General features: G+C 38.5%; 1 protein-coding gene and 1 long non-coding RNA gene across 2 annotated transcripts in view; one reads left to right on the top strand and one right to left on the bottom strand.

The window, feature by feature from the left end:
- The window catches only part of LOC122972464 (voltage-dependent T-type calcium channel subunit alpha-1I-like), a 222045-nt gene that overhangs the window by 101166 nt on the left and 99332 nt on the right, over positions 1-21547 (bottom strand). Inside the window, exon 6 of the mRNA XM_044339592.1 lies at positions 11298-11457. Within this exon, the coding sequence (XP_044195527.1) occupies positions 11298-11457 (160 nt within the window). The remainder of the gene's footprint in view (positions 1-11297; positions 11458-21547) is intronic.
- LOC122972477 lies at positions 3040-6163 on the top strand. The gene is made up of 3 exons (XR_006399756.1): positions 3040-3274; positions 5381-5498; positions 5856-6163. It is a non-coding gene; the product is annotated as an uncharacterized LOC122972477 (long non-coding RNA).

The following is a 21547-nucleotide window of genomic DNA, read 5'->3' as shown; positions in this document are numbered from 1 at the left end:
AGAACATTTATACTGCCCAAACCATTTAACACACATGAGGGCTGGACAAAATACACTACCTAAATTAACCATGAATAAACATGTGTCAGTGTTCATTTGGGCACCTGAATATTGTTTTAGGACAGACTTGAAAAATTGTGAATCTATTTTTTAAACAATTATATAAACCATCACATTAAAGAAGAAGAATTACATTAAAGCAAGGATCAAATAGTTTAGTGATTCTAAAAAAAAGTGTAATTTCATAAAGTTGGTAGCAATTAAAGCATGTAAATATCATTCTGACCTGCTTTTTGTTGTTTGAATTTGTAAATCTAGAAACACTATGCTGTGAACTTACTTGTTTTTTCTAGTTTTACACACTGTTTCATATATATAAAGTTGCGCTACACTGCAACTTGTGGTGTAAATTATGACTCTGCTTGATGAATAATCAATAAAATCTGAAAATCAATTTCAAGCCTGACTAGTGTAGAGATCCCAGAACTGAAGTGATGTCAATTGGTCTTTTTTTTGCTGAAGCATTTAAAGGATTCCTGAGACATAAAAAAAAGGGTAACTGCAAACAATAAGAGAAAAAGTTATTTTCTCTCCAGCTATAAAAGCGTCATCTACCTCCACAATAACACGGAGGTACGTAGAGACATGCCAACAAAGAACAATGCACGTGTTCATACATGCTAGCATCTTATGGGGATTTTACACGGAGCTAAACTGCTTGTCCTTCATGGCTATTTCTAACATTTGTGTGGTGTGAGATTGGAGCTGAAAGCAGAAAATATAATGATCACAGACACAGAGACGAATGGATGAAAGAGCGGAGAGAAAGATGGAGAGAGAGAGAGAGAGAGAGAGAGAGAGACATAGACAGACAGACAGAGAGAGATAATTATGTTTGTGATGGTAAAATTGAAGGAAAATGACACCAGAGATAGACAGAGTGGGAGAGGTAGTGGTGGTAGTGATGGAGGGATGTTGATCCATGTTGGGCACTGACACACCGAGCAGATAGTCGGCTGTCGGGAGCTGTTGTTGAGCTCATCATTGACCATATCCTGTGGTAGTGAGTCTGCCATTGTTGGCTGTATTTGGCAGCCCTCTGATTGACTATACTGAATAAATGGCAGATGTAGTGATTTATCTTTGGGGTACAAATGCAAACTAATGATAAGTTTATTCCCTTTCACACACATGCAACTGTTGTACATATGCGCACCAGTTTTTGAAAGGTATGTAAATGCAACCTCTAGTGTTTGATGAGTCAGGAATAGGAGCAGGCCAAAAACAAAACACTCCAGGAATGATGTAAGGAAGAATAATACTGAGGGAATAGCATATTAAAGTGTCAAATGCCAAAAAGGGGATAGAACACCAAAGTACAATGCCATTAAAATAATTAAAGAAATAAGGGGAGAGAGTCAGGAGGAGGGCAATGAGGGAAGTAGAGGAAGTTAGTGTATACAAAGGGAAGGCAGGGATGAAGCAAGGCAAGAAAACAAAGAATAAGAGATAAAGATGAGGAAAAAAAATCCAAAAATCAATACCTTAGAGAGGGAAGGCAAGACATGGTGAGGAAAAGTAAAAAAAAAAAACGTGTGAGGCAAAAAACAGTAAAGGTGCTTGAGAATGTGCTGCCATTACAATAAGAGCATGGTAGGGGCAAAAGACAGCAGAACAGGAAAGCTCTGTGTGATCTCAGTTTAATCCAGGAGTGGGCGGCTATTTAAAGGGCAGAACAGAGAAAGAGATACGGATGAATGCAGATGTTGGTTAGCAATTGTATCTGACCTGGTATTTGAGAAGGCTTGATGGAAGCAGCATTGTGAGCACTACCCCTGTTTCTCACTTTAGTCTATGTCTTTGTCAGGCTCTTTGTATCCTTCTCACTGACTCTGTCTCTCTGTATTGTGCTGTACTGAATAGAAGCTATTATCAAGCTCAGTGACCTGAGGAGATATGAAGCCTTTTTTACATCAGTTAAGTTTATGGTGTAGCTCCGGATTTTATTTATCCCTTTCATATCTTTTTTTTACATCATATTCGTTGATTCTGGCCGAAATCTCTTCAGTTGCATCATGACAGAATTACATTGGCTCATAGAGTCGATCGTAATCAAAATGCACCACTGGCATGGCTTGAGTTCCAAGAAAAATATTTGATATTAATATAACTGAAATTGGTCTCTGATAATGTTTTGGTTAGTAGTTCCATTTTTATCCTTTAATAGTTTGAATTCCACTAATCAATATATTATCATTAAGTAAAATGATTACATGAAATGTAAAAGGGGTCACCTGGATTGAAAACACGCTACTGTATGGTTCAGTCTTTCTATTCTCATGAACCGTGTTTTCAGCAGGAGCAAGCAGCTGTTTTCAGTTAAAAAATAGCTACCTGCCCAGCATCAAATCTAGCAGCTAAAGAGCAGTTAAGGAAATTTTTCTCAGGAGTTGATGAAGACAATTCCTAAACTAAAACAAGAGTAAATATGGACTTAAATTTGGTAGGTGGCTGCGCTCAAAATACTGTAGGCCTAAATGTTAATGTGGCTCTGTGTCTGCAAATGTGTAAATAGTCAAATGTTTGCATGTGTTAAAATCCAGGGATTTTACAATGAACGAAAACAGATTCAGTGATAAACAACCTAGTTTCAGTAGCAGACATTAATTTAATGTAGACTATACAACAGGTATGAAGCAAAATGATTCAAGGATTGGAACTGGAAACCTCTCCAAACTATCATCACCATGAAAGCTTTAATTTCCTGAACTTAACAATTATTTCCACCCAGCCTTTTTGTCACGATAGCCTACTGTTTTCATCTGCTTTAAGTGCTGATGTCTGGTTGTGTTTTTATTTTAATTGCGCGGTTTGTGAGAAAACATTGATTTTTGTACTAACACTTTTGATTTGTTTGTCAGTTCTTTATTCCTGGTGGTGCAATTAAGGGAGAAGGAACCTAGCCAGTTTCTCTCCCGGTGAAGCAAAGCTGGCTAGATACAGCAAAGACAAGGCCAAAAAAACCAGAAGGAAACTTTTAACTTTGGTAACTGAGTTTGTATTGATTTGATGTATTGGGGAGCTGAGAGTACCATGGGAAGATGCAGTAGAAACTGTCTGTGAGAAGAAAAATAGTATGAGGCAGAGCAATGTGATTGGAAACATGGTTGGCTAGAGGTTTTGTTCCTGCTGAACTTGGAGTGTGCAGCCCAAAACAGGCAGTGAAAACATGGCTATGGGTAAGAAGAAAGGTGAGTGACTGGGGCAAAGACAGGTAAGTGCAGAATCTTCAAACTGTTAGCTATGTTATAAGCAGAAGAGTATGCTGTTTTGCCTGCAAGGAGGAAGTAGCTTGGGAAGGTGTTTTGGTATTTTGGCAACATGCGGCTTAGCTTGTTAGCTTGTTGTTAGTAGCTAGCATGGAGTTAGCTGATGGTGTTAGCTGGTGATATAGGTTGAAATGCATGCTTTTTTGCTTGCTATGGGGAGGTAGCTGGAGAAGATTGTTTGGTTTGTTTGGTGGCTCAAGCAGCATGAGTTAACATAACATGTTAGCTGGCATGCTGTTTACTGATGTTTGTAGCTGGTGATGTTACAGAAAGTGTATTTCCGTTGCTTTGTTGCTTGCTGTGGTGAAGTAGCTGAGGAGGTACGTTTGTTGTTTGATGGATAAAGCAGCTTGCTGCCAGTGAAGGCAACATGCTAGGTAGCTAAACATGTTGTTAATTTTTCCCAGTGGCCACTCACGGTATTGCAGTGAAAAATCCCCCTGCGGCCCACAAGGCATTTTCCCCGTAGACCACCATTGTAAAAGAGACATCTGTAAAACTGCTGACAGGGCACCTCGAACTGCAAACAAGGTCAATTATGACTCTTTCTATTATGAATTTTTGATCTATGGAGGTTTTATATTTGTAAAACTTTCCTCGAGCTGAGAAAAGTGATTTAAAAATCTGTGATGTCATCACAATGTAAAGTCTATGGGTCAAGCGGGAACTCATGAGTGGGGCCAGCGGGGGAAACACTACTGCACATATTCAGTGGGCCACACAACATGGAAGCAAACCCGGAGGCTAGAAACTTTTTTTGAGTGTATGCACCAGCCGAGCAATTCTTATGGACTGAATGGGAGCCATTTTTAGTCCCGTATCCAGATTTTATAATACATCCATGGGTACGATAGGTCAAGGGACATAAGTCATGCATAGAAAAGTTTATCATACCAGAGAGGTTGCTAATTTTCGCTATTGGTCAGGCTAGTGGAACTAGATAAAATTGATGGTTGCTGGACAACTGAGCAGGCCATGGCATTCAGATTCAGAACTGCCTATTACGCCATTTGGACCAGCCATTGTAGCTCAGCCTAAGCATATACTGTTGGACATGAGGCCTGATTAAGCTGCTTAGTATCTGCTCTTTACTTGGGCGAGGGTAGGTTTCAAAGACAGTTCAACCATGCAATAGGTTAGAGAAATTTCTGATATTACTAGTGGCTATTTACCAGACCACTGGAGCCAGATAGGCAGGTGTAACTACTGAACAGCTGAAGTATTTAGTGGGCAATCACACTCAACTTAAACTGCCTATCAAGCCAGTGTAGAACAGTTCATCAATGACACAGCATATTTTGTGAGTGCATATCACTTATTTTATGACTCCTGCTACATATTTTTGAGATTTTCCACTGTGTCACATGAATCTCAAGCAACTGACACATTGTTTATTAAAATAAATGAAACGATAGGATGGAATACAATTTTTACATTTACATCATAATTATCTATTTGGCAGATGCCTTTTCTCCAGTGGAAGCAAAACTGTTACTTTCTGGAAGAAAATTATAATGAATCCTTGGTGGAAATATTCATCATTCATCTCCACTTGGCAGCCCACATAAAAACTTATATACAAATAATTTTCAAACTGAATGCAGTGGATATTATTTCCTTTTCATAAGCAGAAATTTAGATGGTTGAGAAAGTAAAAGTTGAAAAAAAAAAAACTAATTTGCTTTTTCATAATCCTCAACTACCACCCAGTGTGACGGATGCCAGGTGGGGGGTATCAGAGACTACAAGTGACTGTATCATAGTTATGATAAACACTTTCAAATTATATTCATTTTCTCAAGTGGCAGCTTGTACATGTGATGTGATATGAACCTGGCATCACTAATTTTAAGTATCTCTATTCATTTCTTTCTTCCTGTCATTCCTACCTGCTCAGCAGTCTAGTTACAAAGACTGTGTATGTGTATGTCAGGGTGAAAGAGACTGTATGAGTGTATGTGTCTACATGAATTAACCTGTTCACCATGATATGATTTCCTGTGGTCTCTTGTGACTTCTGCTGTTTACATTCTCATCTTGTTGCTAACCAGGGGCCTGGAAAAAGCCGGTAAACGTCAGAAAAACATGACCCTTTCCTCTACTTCTCACACCCCTTACACACATGTCCCCACTTCCCTGCATGACAGAGCCAACATCCAGCGAGAGCAGGTATCACAGCCTAGCTCATTATCTGATTGGACATCGACTGTGTGTCCTTGTATATTGAGGTGATTACGTTTGCCACCAGACGGTGTCAGACAGACAGCAGTCATTTCACACCTGAGGAGACATTGGATGCATGACAGCAGAGGCACAAGCCATAGATCTATGTTTTGTTTTATACCTTCCACTCTTGTTCCAGGAACACTCTGATTTACAACCATCAAACATGGTTTGCATCAGCTTTGTGACAAAAGATCTGCTTGTGTGCATGTTTTACCAACATTGGACAGCATTACTGAAATTAACTCAGGTGGGTCAGGACATCCCATGATTACATCCCCTCTCCATCTCATCTCTGAATAGGTTACCATGGTGATGGCCTACCCCAAAGCCTCTCATCAGATCATTATTTTCTCTCCGGACTTGGCAATGCAACCCGTCGTCCAGCCCACTCCTCCGTGCAGCCAAACTGGCCTAATCAAACGCTTGGATGCAGATTTGGTCTCCCCCGGTTCTCGCTCACGACTGACAGAATCCCAGTTAGTGTCACAGTGGTATTAGGTGTACTCTTAATCATAGACATATTTAATAGCAAGCTAAACCTGTTAACCCTCCTAGTTCTGACTTATTTTTTTCTTTTGCTCTTACCAGGGAGGTCAGAATTCATTAAAGATCACCTCCAGACATGTTTTAAGATGTATATAAAATATTCTACTTTGAATAATAATTTGTGTCTGATATGGTTGTTCGACAAAAAAGTTAAATTATTTTTAAATTATTATTATTAGCTAATCCTTAAAATGACATCTACTCTTTCTCTCTCATTCAAAACTCAAGAATCTATAAATGGACACAAGACGTGCAAGATGTGCACTGGAGGCTTCAAGTTTCCACAACACATTTGTGTAAGCTGAATATTGGACCAGGATTGGCTTCCAGACTATTTGTGATGTCACAAATCATGCTCGTAAACCCACCCTTAAAACCTGATTTTCAGTGAGCACATATAAACTTTCTACTTTCAGCAGATGAATGTGAAAATAGCCCCCGAGTGTCAAACTCTGCATTCATTATTCTGTACAGTGAAACTCAAACATTCAATTCTATGAACAAGAAGAAAAATATATTATATATTGAGTGAAGGGGGACTTTAATGATCAGCGATTTGGGTGATTGAAAACTATCACACAGATATTCACAGAAATCACCCAGCTGTCTCACATACAACTAAATAGATGAAAAACAAATTAATTCTTGGAATCTCAGGTGTGAACATAAACACTCAAACTTGTTTTTCAACTCTCTCTTGTCTAATTTCATGTCATCTCATCAGTTATCACCTGAGGAGACTCCGGTGTGGTGAATAAGGCGTGAGAATGTCATCAAAGCCAACTGAATGAAATGAGCTAAACAGGTAACACATTATTTTACCATTGAGACACTGTTTAATTAGTGCACTTCCAATCAATTAATTTAAATGAATTTCTAGTGTAACCTAGCAAAGCTTTTTTTTTTTTTAAATAAATCTACGATTAACTAAATATGGAAAATGAAACTTCCAATAACAAATTAATGACTAATGAATATGTACTTGGATTTAAATGAAGCACTTCTGGATATTTCACTGGAAATAAACAACCCAACACAAGTCAAATATCAGTCTAAGAACATTGTCTCAGTTTTCCTGTACAATTAGTACCAAATTACATAGTTCTTTCCAGGGAACTTCATGGGAAATTAAAATGTTATCCCCAAAGATAGACATGAGACATTGTTTATTGTTTATTTCATTGGATCCCCATTAGCTTTTGCCAAGAATGGATTCCAAAAGGTCCAACGGATAAAACAAAGTAAGTTATCCTAATACAACACGACAGCTCTGCTCTCTAGCTGCTTGAGCTAACGTTATCTTCACAGTCTGAACCCAAGAGGTACAGATTCAAAGTGTTTAAGGTGAGTTAAAACATCAGTATAATTCAATTAGAAATTTAGTGGGGGAATTTCAGCTACTGTCTGACTGTTAACTATCCACCAGCTGTCTGAGTATTATGAGATACAGTAGATCTTTTGGTCTCTATTGGTCTCTTTGAAGAACATAAAGGTCTTGCAAAGTGACTATGGTGAAGCCAAGCAGCAACCTCTGGGGCTGTAAAATGAAGCCAATGCGGAAGTGCCGAAAACTGCAGTTCCTTGAATGGCCACTTGAGGGTGGCTCCAAAAGCTAGTCAATCCCCGTAGACCCCCATGTTAAAATGCCCAACTTTACAACAGAAATAAACATGTTTACAGCCTGGTACAAAAAACTGTTATAGCTAATTTCCCCTTTCATGACAACTGACTTGTTTAAGTTTTATTAAGCTGTAAAGTTATGCATAATGAAGGACATGGCTGCTTTGAGTGACAGGTCCGCCAGCCGCTAGGTGGCTTGTTTCAGCCATTCAGCCCGCCTCTTTGCCCATTTTTGATTGGCTGGGAGTTAGGCAGCGTCACGCACTGCCAAGATGGCGACGGCCTGAGCGGCTCACTTTGAGCTTCAAAACCGCTCTTCAGAAACCAATGGGTGACGTCACAGTAACTACGTCCGTATTTTTATACAGTCTATGGCTGAGTCTATTGGTGAGAATGTCACCAAAACCAGTGGTGTGAAATCACTAAAAGATGCACAGTTTTATGGGTAGAAGTTAAAGGATGCTGTCATCTGAGTGACAGCTGTTGCTTCTGCTACTGTGAAAAGGTACACAAATAGATACAGCAAACAGTCTAACACACAGAAACACACAAACAAGAGTGTGATCCCTGCACTATTGAAGAACAAAAGCAGAGTGTATTGGTACAGCCAGCCTACATCAACAACTGAGCATTTGCGCTCTGATTTTGAAATGACATGACAGGAGAGTAAATTGAATTTCTGACACTTTCTCTAAAATAAACAGCCCAAAGCCACTGAAATACAGAAAATGTGTCTTAGAAATATCATGCAATACCATCGCAACAATAATGCTTCCACACATGCAACAAAATAAAATTTCAGCCCTCAAGAAAGGGAAGCTGAAAAGATGAAAAGATGTGGACAAATAAAAAAGTGAAGCACATCCACTTGTCAAACTGTAAAGGTTAGAAGTAGCAGGAAGATAGAGAATACAGCACACCTGGCTCACATCATTAGCATCCTAAAGCTCAGACCTTTTTCCAAAACCCCAGATATCCTTCTGGGGGGCATTCAATGAAGTGTGTGGATCAGTGGGGGAGATTTTTGAGTGAGTGTGTGCATGCATAAATGTGCAAGTGTGTGTTTTAGGAAAGTGTATGAACAGGGGCATATTGTGTGCACAGTTTCTTTGCTCATCCATGTATGCCAACGAGGAGATGATACATAGTAACAGTAAGGCCAATCGAGGACAACGGTGGAAACAAAAAAGTCGTATCCTTTGAAAAACACAGAACAACAGGCCAGTTTTCTCTTTTCAAATGCGAAAACAGGGGCAGATTCAGTGAAACTAATCAAGAATATTTTTTGTACAGCACAGCTTGGGATCCGGGCCCCCGTAGAGAGACCCCTAAAACTCATAACTGCAGCTTCAGGGAATGTCAAACTGCAGGAGTCGTTTGAAAGAAAAGTAACATAAACAAACAAACAAAAAAGTAGAATATCATCCACATAAATGAGTTCTGTTCCAAAATGAGATGCACCTTACTAAAACGGGCTGGTTTGCACAAGCAAAAATTTTGAAGCAGTTGTGACAATAATTAAATATAAACAAGATAATAATGAGATATTAAAGGTCAATAAAAAAAATGACATCAACAAATCTGTATGATTATTATAGACTTTGAAAATATAAAACTCTCGTTCTCATGTTTGTTTTCTGAATGTAAAGATGAAACTGATTAATATGACACATGAATTCACCATTATGTTTACAGCAGTGAAGCACAAGTATCCAGGCCCTATCTATATGTTTCAGTGGGTCCTCTGAATACATTTTCACATGTACAAATAACTGAATCAACAACAAAAACACCTGCATCTATAGTGACTATTAGAGGAATTACTAATAAACTGTTTATACCACATTTAAGGAAATATTGCTCACAATCACTGAAACAGTGTGTGCTTTAGTCTATAACATTATAGTTTACTATTCAACCCGTAGCTCTTATTATTCCATATAATAAGACAAAGGTAGAAACTAAGGGTGTGCCAGAATACAAATACATTATTCGGCAAAGCACAAATAGTGGGGGTTTTTTATGAATATTTGTTTCATACAAATATTTTCAAAATTATTTGTTTTTAGTCTATCAGCAGGTCTCAATGAGCAGAGTCACATCCACCTGCTACATGACGCATATTTCTTAATTTGGATCACGTTCATTTTCTAAAACAGGATTTTTAAGCCTCTTTCCACTTTTATTCAAATACAAATACAAATAATTTTGCTGCCTCAACAAATTCAGATACAAATACAAATACTGGGCCCTCTGCACGTCCCTAGTAGAAACAAACCACCTTACATTCATAGCCTCTACAGAAAAAAGGAGGGTTTAGAAGATAAAGCAATCACTGTATTTTCTCTGGCAAAAGGAAACAACAACAACAAAATATATATTGTAATGAACATTATATGGGAACAATATCGGTTGGCAGTGTAATAAAGTGATTGTGCACATAATTTGCTTACTCATGAAAGCGCATTTACCGCAAAGTTAGTCTCTAAAGAAGTACCAGGCACTACAGCAGTGGGATATGTTACAGGATGAAGAAATAATGTTAATATGACAGAGAAATGTATAAAATCCATCTAAAACAGTAGAAGTAAGTTGTATCCTCACTGGCTTTTCTCACAACAGAATTCTTTTAATAAGTGTTTTCCTTCAGGCTGCTCTCATTTTCCACTCTTGTCTTTTCTTTGCCTCACCTTTTTTTTCTTTTTTGGAAAGACATGATTGCCTGCAGTAATCTTGGAGTCCCCATAGCTTATTGCAACTATGCTAAAATAATGTTAGTGAATTGACAGAGTGTAGTGAAGGGTGTGTGGGGAGGGGGGGTGGGGGGGGGGGGGGGGGGATTGACAGGGTTGGGGAGGCGGAGATGGGGTGAAAGAAAGAGTGTCGTTTTTTTAATTAAGTGGCAGAATAGACTACGACATAATGATATTTGCTTTGTGCAAATTTTGGTTTGCAATCAGGCTCATTATATTAGCACTTAAGAGAGAGAGAGGGAAAACGAGAGCGGCAGAAAGAGAGAGAGAGCGAGCCTTCATCTCTCTATGGTAATATCAGTAAATTGAGTAGATGATGTAATTAATCTTCTAGAGTCACATTGAGGGAGGGCAGGTAATGAGAGGAGAGGTGACAGACCCACATACACACACACATACACTTATGCAAAGGCACATGTTGTGGCCACTGCATGTTCTTATGCATGTGTACTTACTGTTTCATCTGCTACGATTCCGCCACAGCTACATTCACACAAACATTGGCACATACGGTATTATGAAAAACACAAACAGAAATGATAGAAAGGCACATAAACAATAGAGCTGTCAGACCAATGTGTCACAGATCTTGAAGCATCACATTTTCTCACACTCTGTTTCTCTCTCAGGCACAGATACAAACACACACACATCTGGCGGCGTGTTATGTGCTACCCTACTGCATATGAGAAATAGATCACGGGATCAACTGTTGCCTCTCACTCTCACAACACACTCAACAGTTACGCTGCCGTAAAACGTGCAGACATGAACGATACGGTTATAATGAGTATCGCATCACACACATAACACGGTGACTCACAGTGTGAAGTTCTCCTCCGGGTAGCAGCGGTTCCTCAGCAGCCCCGCCCACAGCTGCACGCCGATGATACCGAAGATGAAGAAGACGAAGAAGCAAAGGAGGAGGACGTTACCCAGCATGGGAAGAGTGTCCAGCAACAGGTTCACAAGGATACGCATGCCTAAAGAGACACAAACACAAACACACACACATTTATACTAAAACACTTGTGTCTACTTTGATTAACAAATTTGGCCTTAAATCAGGGAGTGGATTGACTACCTGGAGTTGTGTCAGTTTTCATGTTAGGGTAGAGTGGAGCCCAACAACACCTATAAACGTGTCCAAATACAGTGGCCACTCTTTTGGACATGGCCCACAAAAGTGTAGCCTTGGAAGGACTGAATGGTAGTGGGCTGCATGTGCTTGTTCCCCAGATATGATGGTTAGCTTCACAATAGCCTCCTCATGACGAGTTGTGGCCCTTTGACCCACAGAGACTAAAACTGCACCATGTCGTAAATATGAGTGGTCCACTTGGAGAGTTTCTGTGATACCTTAGTAAGCTGTTCAACACATGATGGGCAATTCTCATCATAATTTGTGTAAATGATGAGTGCAACAGCCTTTGGTAAATTTGTTCATGCTGCTAACAAACAGATGACTGTAAGTCTTGCTTCCAGGATGGATTTACCAGTGACTATCTGAATGCAAACAAGTGATAAATACAACATAGTTACATAATATTTACCAGCTTTGTGAGTTGGTAAAGATTACCCAGTGTGGTTAAATGGCATGTGACTTGCATGCAAATGATTGTGGGGTACAACTTGTACTACTAATTGTATCCTCCAAATTCACATTTACAACCTCTTATTATTATGGGATCTTATTCTCAGGTCATCCAATATCGACACTTTGCCAAGCCCCTTGAAGTCTCATACATATGCACGAGGTACCCTTTTCAACTGACTCAAATGTTGACCCACCCGCTGCGTCATGGGACGCCCAGAGCAACTGTTCTGGCTGTTCTGTTGACTCTAATGTTATCTCCTTCATCTGAAGGAGCTGTTGGATTGGGACAGCCTTGTTGACCTGTTTATGCATGATGCATTGGACCTTCAGACTTTTAAAGAGCCAGCACCTGAACATAACTACACTACATAGACACATGTGGAAAAAAAACAAAAAAAACGACTGACATTCTCTTCGGTAATTCAACATTACACCAACTAACCAGTCAGCTCCACACAGTATAGTCGTCATATTTTTCTCTTGGCAAACTTAACCTTTTAGGTTACATTTGCTAAGCAAAAACAACAAATGTTCATTGTTGTGTGTCAAAATCCACCAAGTCTGCGTAACAAATGTATACTATGCAGTCAAATATTACAACCATTATTATGTGTCATAATATTTTCACCCAAAGTTGCTGAGATAGTGACAGAGATTCAAATAGTGGTTCATTTCATGCCACTGGTAAGACAAATCATAGTTATGTAGATTTCTAAGTCTCTTAAATGTGTTGATTTGACAAGCCTTTAGTGGATAGTCTTGTTTGTTCTTCAGTTCAATGTGATAACAATGTCATTTTGTTATCCTATGCTGCTTTGGTCCACACCTGTGTGCTGTCATTCTGGCATATAAGGTTGAGGAGAAATACTTTTCCCAGACTAGATGAACTCTTGACCCTTGTTTCTATCTGAGGTTATATAAGAACTGGCTGAGTGCCAAATCACCAGAGAGATGAAAAGGTAATTGTTGGGTGGTATGTGCTCTCTCTCTCTCAGAAATATGATGCATTGTACTTCTGATTGTATTATTTGATTACGTTGTTTCAAAACCTGACAATGCCCTCTTTGTGTGTTTATTGAGTGATCATGTAATGTGCCACTAAAAGATGTATGGGAACATCATCAAGAATTCATTGCTCATTATATTGCAGATGAATTTAGGCTCTTTTCTGCATTTCCATAATTGCGAAATTAGCATGGAATGAAGACCATATTTTTGCTTCTGTCTACCACTGCTTACCAGGCACCCCATTTTTGGGTGCAAGCTTGAAAATAATATACCCAAAACAAGAATGTTACTGCTCTTCAACCCTTTTGATTACAGTCATAACCCTGGTCTCATTTAAAGGGCAAATCTTTACATTTTACAACCAAAAAGTCAGAATGAGTATAACTGATCCTGAAATTAATTCCGCAAAGGCTAAAGTGTCCCACGGGCGGGATTGTGTCACTTAACAGGTTAAATCCATAATTCAAAAATTCAAACTTCAAAGAAGTGTGAACTAGCAACAAAAGAAAAATCTCTCTCACCCCTCCCACTCTCTTGCTGACACAGAAATTTAACACATTATGCTGGCCTTTCCATATAAACTGACGTATTATCATAATTAGCTAATCAATCCCTAATCGCTGCACTAAGTGTGATCCCACGGTCCATTACATTGGCTCTGATCTCTATAGGGAAACTAAACCAGGGGTTAATTTCTATAACTAACAGAGGTTGAGGATTGATACACTATTTAGCTGACTGATCAGGGGTTAAGTGGGCAGATGGTCCACCCGACCTTCTCCTGGGAGTCAAAATGATGTAATAATTTTAAATATTTCAGTCTGAAGAGGCAGACACCTCAATAATAACATTTCTATGAAAAAGTACTGCTATATTTTAAATCTCAAGATAGATATGTTCTGCCTGAACAATACAGATTCACCCATCAGCAAGAGATAAAACTTCCTGTTTTATATCTCCTTGTGGGAAATCTTCTTTAGCTTGGCAGGAGGTGGGCAATCACGACTGGAAAATGCATATTTCTCAAGAGAATTTAAATCCCTCTCGAAAGGTGAGATTTCACTTTTGTTGAGAAAAATATAAGATCTTCCTCCTCTCTCATACCTTTGGTATAAACATACCCAGAGACCAACATGACCTTTGCTGAAAACTATGCTGTGGTGACGTGATTTAATATTTAATGGTTTGTAGGGACTGAATTTAAAAAAAAGAAACACTTAGATCTCATTGCAGAGTTACATAAAGTCCCCAGTAACAATTCCACTTTTAATCCATTTTTATGAATTACCCTGTTTTAGCATCTTATTTCTTAATTTGTAAAACTATTGGCATAGACTCTAAATTCAAAAACACAACAAAAAAAAAAAAACACAAACAAACAAAAAACTCCCATTCAAATCAAGTTAGTTGATCTGAATAAAACTAAATTACAGTGAGTTGAACTGAACTGGAACTGAAGTGTAACCATGGCAGTGCTGATGTCAGAAATTGCACATTAGAGAACCTGACTTCCTTTTCCTTCTTTTTTTCTTACAATGATTAAGTCTGTTTGAAGTCAGCAGCAGCTTATAGCACTGACATATCATGCTGGACATCCTAATGTGAAAGCATTAAAAATTAACTGTAAACCTTAAATAGTATGTTTCCAGATAGCTGCCATGAAGTTATTAACTATTTTTTTAAAAAAGGAAGCAAAAAGAAAAATGCTAAAAAATATAAAAGAAAACATAAAAACAAAGCAGGAATAAAACAGTACATAAAAGGACATCGTATAACTGCTTTTTACCCAAGTTTGAGATGTGATTAAAAGATGAAAAGACTCAAATTTGTTCCCTGCAGGAGGTAAAATTAAAGTCACTTAATTAGAATAATATTGGCTATTTGATCATGGGATATTAGCAAATGTTGACTAAATAGAATAACAAATGTTTTATTTTATACAAGAGGCAACTTTAATCATTTTAATCATTTACAACAAACCTCAAATGGAAGGAGGGAGCAAAGAGAAAGGAAATGAGCAAAGTGCAAACTAGATTAGAAGAGAGAAATAAACAGAATATAAATGGGAAAGAGAGGGGCGGCGGAGAGAGAATTTGCTGATTACCGTTACCTTGGCTGCTAATATGGCTGTCTCCCAGGGGGGATTGTGGGTAATGTAGTAAACAGGCCCAGTCCTTTAAGCTGTGGCCAGTGGGAACCCGGCCTGGATAATTTCCATTAGTGTCCCATTAACTGACTCTTCTGTTCACTTCACACATCCTCAGTTGAGTGTGTGTGTGTGTATGTGTGTGCGTACATATGCTTATGTTCAGTATGGAGTATGTTTGTGGCTTTGTATGTGTGTCCATACCACTATGACTGTGTATGTGTGTCCATGCATATATTGGAGGGTGTGCACACATACTGATGTGTTCGTGTGTGTGCCTGTATGAGTGGAGCACTCCGTGACTCTTTGTGTCTCTCCAGCAGCATGGAGATTGAATTACCCCTGAGACGAGCTCTGTGGTAAATTGTCTTTAATAAAGGAGAGAATTGCTTCTTTATTCATCCAACAAATAAAGAGGAGCGAAATAACTTGCTTTTGGCAGCTGATGCTGGCGCAGTGCACAACTGTGTTTGTTGTGAACTGACCTTTTCATCCTGTGGCCACAGTGGCTGGTGGTTTACAAAATAACTTAAACCAGTTCATGAGCAAATTTATGCTTTTCTGAGCTGCTCTATCTCCAGACTAAACATTGATATTGGATGCTCCTGCATTCAATGACCTTTGAAACGTCCAATGCCGATGTTTTTGACACTATTTATTTATACATCTGTGCATGTTAACTACATCGTGGTTAAGGGTTACGTTTAGGGAAAGATTGTGGTTATTGATAAGGTATAGGCCTTTTTAGCAGAACACCTGTTGACATGTCACAGTGGGAAAGGTATGGTGTAAATTATAAAATGAATAATGGCTGAATTCCATTTACTACTTCAGTTTCAGGGTCCTATATGCTGGCTCACTGTCACGGCTTATGGATCCATTGCTAATGTTATTAGTAACACCTGTGCTTTTTCCACAATGACAGATCATAATGAAAAAGGCCTATCATAAGGCTAGGCACCTAAAACACATGGTAAAGGGTTATGGAAAGATTGTGGTTGTAGTTAAACAAGCCAACAAGCAGTGGTGTAGCAAAATTATAACATCAGCATGGCAACATGCTCCCTGTGACGATGCTATCATCCTGATGTTTAGCAGTGGTTGCCATTTAGTTCAGTGTGTTAGCATGCTAACATTTGCTAAAAAGCGACAAACACAAAGTACTGCTAAAGTCGAAATGTCATCAATTTGGGAAGTATTTGTTAATAAACCAAATGATTGGACAGCTTGAATTTCAGTCTGTATCAAAGTGGTAAACTAGCCAACATTCCCATCACTAGAGATGCGCAACTAGTGTGGCTAAAACAGGACATGAACTCCTTACTTACTTACTTACTTACTGACTTACTACTTACTTTGTGCCTAAATAAAAAAAGGGCATGCTGCTTTTTGAATTTGCACTTAACTTTGGCTGTGGACATTACTTGTGTGCTCAATAATTGTCCAAAATCCTCTTACAAACCAGTGGTGGCACACTTCATTTTGCATCCTCTAGCTAGAGGAGCTTCTAGCTAGTTAGCATAAGTAGCAATAATCACCATGGCTAAACAAGGATTAGATTGCCACCCACAGGTTAAACCAGAGATAATGTTTTTGAATAAACAGGCAGACATTTTATTCCAGAGTCTTATACATGTGCATCATAATTGTCTGCATCATTTTTTTGTGGCACATTGAAACTACTCAACTACTGTAAGTGTCTTGGAGGTACAAGAAACAGTGTGTTGTCTCTCTTAAACACAGGATTGGAGGGAAGTTGCAACATGATTTATACTTCAACCAACAGCAATTCATACAAGCTGAATACATTTATTACAATTGTGTCTGTGTGTATGAGTTAGTGTTGGGATAATACTCCTTGTACCTCCATTTCATCAGAAAATAGTCCAGTGGTTATGGCTCCTTGCATCTCCTCTTGTTTTTCTCTAAGATCTAATCTTCTTCCTCTTTTCATCTTATCATCCTCTCTCTGGTTCCCGGTCCTCTCTGTCTCGCGCTCATTTTATCTCTATTCATCCGATGACTCCTTCCATCCCTTGCACTTTTCTCCTCGGCTCTATCTATCATCGTAATAGCCTGCTCATCTGAGTCCCCCCGCATCTCTCCTCTCATCATCCCTCTCTTCCTCTCGTCCATCTTCGCCTATCCTTCATGGAGCTGGATAATCCCCTCTTCCCTCCCTCATTTGTCTCTCTTTCTCACCTGCTCCTTTTTTCCTCTTTTATCCTTTTTTACCTCCCTTAACCCAAATGCAGTGTCCTTGTTAAAATGTTGCTGAATAAACCACAAAGAAAGCATCAATTCTGTTTGAGGGGATCTATTTCTTCTTTATTATAAGAAGTGTTTGGTGACTTTCATGTACGGTGTCTTTTATTGCCTGTTTCTCCATCAGCCTCTGTTACACATGAACTATCATGACAAATGAATGTTTTCAATAACAGAAAGGAAGCTTAGTGAATAGAAAAGTCACCCTTGCTCATACAAATTCCAGATTACAGCTGTAAACATTATTGAGACTCAAATGACTCATCAATGCTTTGTGTTTCCTCTAAACAGAAAGCTGTACAAAACAACTCATTCGATGGCAAATTAATCCTGCACCACATTTCTAGCCATTAGGGATGTAATGAAAGTTTGGAACACAATGTTTTGTAATGCAAAACTTACATAGTTGAATATCTTGTGTAATTGCACACATTTTAAATTGGCTTTGTTACGCTAAATAGGCAAAGTAAACAAAGTCTGGTTTTTCATGTCATGATGTTTGGCGAGCCCAATTTAATTCCCTTAAGTGTAAAAAACAAGTCCTCATACCTAAACAAGAAATCAGTTTGTTTATCAGTGCCTTGGATCGTGAATCATATGAGATTTCCAAACAAGTCATATGAGTGTTTCCTGATCTATCATCTATTTGTTAGGCTCTAGGCAACTAACATGACTCTGTTAACCCTCCTGTTGCCCTCGGGTCAAATTTGACCCAATTTCTAATATTTTTATATCAGAAATATGGATTTCTTTCATCTAATTTCCTGAAAATCACATGGATGGTTCCATTCCACACACTTTGCAAGTAAAAGTAATGATCACTACTTTCATTGAATTTTGGGTCTTTTATTAAAAATTTATAGCATCTGTGGACTTTTGTCCTCCTGAGTCAAAATTGACCCGGGAGGACAAAAGTTACATGGTCGACAGGAAGACAACAGGAGGGTTAAGGACAGAGAATGATCATATCATGGTCATGGTAAAGATTATAGGAAAAAGTTGGCATCATGTTTAAGAAAAAAAGGTTTAACTCACACGTTTTTACTCCCAGCAGGTTTTGTGACAGTTTGACAATGTAACAGTTAGAGCTGCAACGATTAGTTGATTAACGGATTAGTTGATTGAAAGAAAATTGAAACTATTTTGGTACTCGATTAATCATTTTGAGCAGTTTTTGAAGAAAAAAAGCTAAAAATATGTGGTTCCAGCTTCTAACATGAATATTTGCTAGTTTCTTTAGTCCTCTATGATAATAAACTGAATATCTTGAGGTTGTAGACTCAAAATACTCAAAATAAGACTAAACAATCAATCATGAAAATAATACAGATAAATAAATAATCAAAATAGTCTTTAATTGCAGCCCTAGTAACGATGCTTCTGCTTTTGAGAGATGACAAGACGAGGTTGCTTGTCAAGAAAGGGTGAATGAAGGTTATTTGATTACATTCGATCAAATTAACAAAGCAGTTGCTATTTAGGTGAAGACAGTCTCGCATGAAAAGTGACATGTCTGAGCCTCTACAGAACTGAGGTAGACATAAATGTTGATTAAAATGAAAACATTTTTCTTGTTGTGTGGGGACTGTGGGCTCACACTTGGCACAAACCAAGCGCAGCCACATGCAATTCAGCACAACGTGGAAGAGAGGCTGAATACATTAATAATAGGAGGAATACAGAATCAGCAGCTGGAGTTAGGGCAAAGCTTCAGTAATGACTAATCACATGAGCTCCTCTCATCCACTTTAAAAGCAGCAACAGGCTGAGGTCTCTGAGAGAGAGAAATCACAAAATGTTCTTGTGTATTAACAATTGTAAGGTTGCTTTGGGCTTAACTTACTTCAGTTCTTTTTTTTTGTTCTTTCTTTTGAACATTTTTCTTTCCTTTTTTTTAACACTGTGTAATTAGGTGACAAAATAGCACAACATGTGTATGAGTTGAAATGGCAAAGGTCTTTAAAAGGTACATCAAAACCAAAACATTATTTGGTATTTGCACCGCTAAAAATGTGAAATTACAGGGTTGTCAGCAAATGAGAACACACACACACACAGTAAATACTGATAAAAACGCACAGCACCAGACTGTTCCAGCTGATCAGCTCTACCTCCCTGAGAGGTGATGCAGAATTCACTAGAGGAGAACACGAGCTGAGTCCGTTTCTCCCTTTGGAACGAATGACTCTCCAGAGACATGCAGCACTAGTCCTGCCTCTGCTTATGGTATAGAGGGGCGGGTAAATGAGTCGAAGGAATGGAGGGGAAATGGCAGAAGGAGGTGAAGAAAACGCAGGGAGAGAGTAGGAAGAAAGAAGAAAATGGATGAGAAAACAGAGGCAATGTGGTGATAGAGGAGAAAGGGTGGAGAAGAGAAGGACATTACCGAGAGATTACAGATGAAAGAAATAATAAAAATGAATAATGTCTCTCTTTTCACCTTAAGATATTTCAACAGAGAAAGACAGGGAAAGGAAAATAAAACAAAAAGACACAGAGATGGTGAAAAAGACATACTGAAAGATGTAGGAAGTGACATAGATAGGGAGATAGTTGGAGTAAACAAAAATAAAGTTTGAGTGGAGTGAGATGAAAGACCAGAGACCTGTCAATAATCGCAGTTATGAAGAAGCATCTTTGTCTCAAGGTATAACAACAATCTCTTTATGGAATAATGTATGTTTGCGAGCCCTGTATGCATGTTCATATGCATTATATAAATGATAAGCCCAATATAGAATTTTTCCGTGACCAACCAAATTGGCTGTACCCGCTTTTCAGAGACGAAGAAAAAGAAATTGCTCGGATAGTTTATGTTGCAGATTCATGAGCAGTGGGAGGTTTGGCAAAGGAAGCAAAACAACATTAACTTCAAGCACCAGCATATCCGACTTACAAAGTACTCAGTGCTTCTTAAAATGATTGCCTGCTAGGCTCAATTTAGATACATAAAGCACAAAAGCAACTAGCAGCGAGCTCTGATTATTCTCATCAAAAAAGACAGAGACTAAGCAGCACTCTTGCAGTCTAAGTGACGGGGTTGGACCACTCAAAACACTTCAGTGAAGTCTGATCATTGTTTCAGTGATGGGTTTGGATGCTGAGGAGATTTTTGTCAGGATTAGAACAGCTTGCAGTAGATGCAATTACTTTTTAGGAATTTAAATAGCCCTGTGCACTGGATGTTCTCAGGATTTTTTTCCTAACACATAATTTTAATAGATCTATATGTAGAGTACGGTGAGTCATACACAGGATGAAAAATGATAGAACATGACATTCCTGTTAGGTCTTTTTAATTTAATTATTTCCTTTTTTTATTGCTGTGTAAACGTCTGCCACTGTTTAACATGAACAAATCTGTTTGCTCCCAGGAACACCTGCACCTGTGAAACCACCAGGCCAGCTTGTGGAAACAGCAAGTACACAATCAAAATTAAATACAGCACAAGACAATGAGGCATATGGGCTGCGTTTGGCTGTGAGGTTTTTGTTGACATGTATGGTTCCACGGTAACAATGGTGCTGGTTTGATGTGGCCAATTTGCTCCGGCATGAATGGGTGAGTTGCACAGTGTCAGTACTGCAGCTTTTCTTGTGTGCACCAACATTACCAGGAAGCATCTGTAAGCAAGGTGGAGCCATTTATACTCAGATCCACTCTCAGATCCACATGTACAGTAAATGATGAAAAGAGGAGGTTACATGTCAGGACAAACTAATGTGTAACAATTATAGTTGGAAGACAAGGAAAAGGATAGTATTCACCAATAAATGTTCAATATTTCGCAAAGAATATGCACCTATGTCTTCCCTTATGTAGAGATCATTAAAAAAACAGCAAATAAAAAACATAATTATACATAAACTTTAGACTAGAGCTGAAGCATCATCTAAATTTGAGTGAGAGTCTAGATCTGAGACATTCTCTCTCATTTGTTATTATATTCAACTAAATATAACATTAGATTTGATGAAACTGTGGTGAATTAATTTGAAGGTGAACTTTGAGGCTGTTTATTAGTGACTGCTGAGAGATGTAATGTTTGTACAGTCA

Source organism: Thunnus albacares, chromosome 3, assembly GCF_914725855.1.
Source record: "Thunnus albacares chromosome 3, fThuAlb1.1, whole genome shotgun sequence".
NCBI classification, from domain to species: domain Eukaryota; kingdom Metazoa; phylum Chordata; class Actinopteri; order Scombriformes; family Scombridae; genus Thunnus; species Thunnus albacares.
Note: the sequence above shows the minus strand (reverse complement) of the source record. Positions and strands in the feature narration are given on the sequence as shown.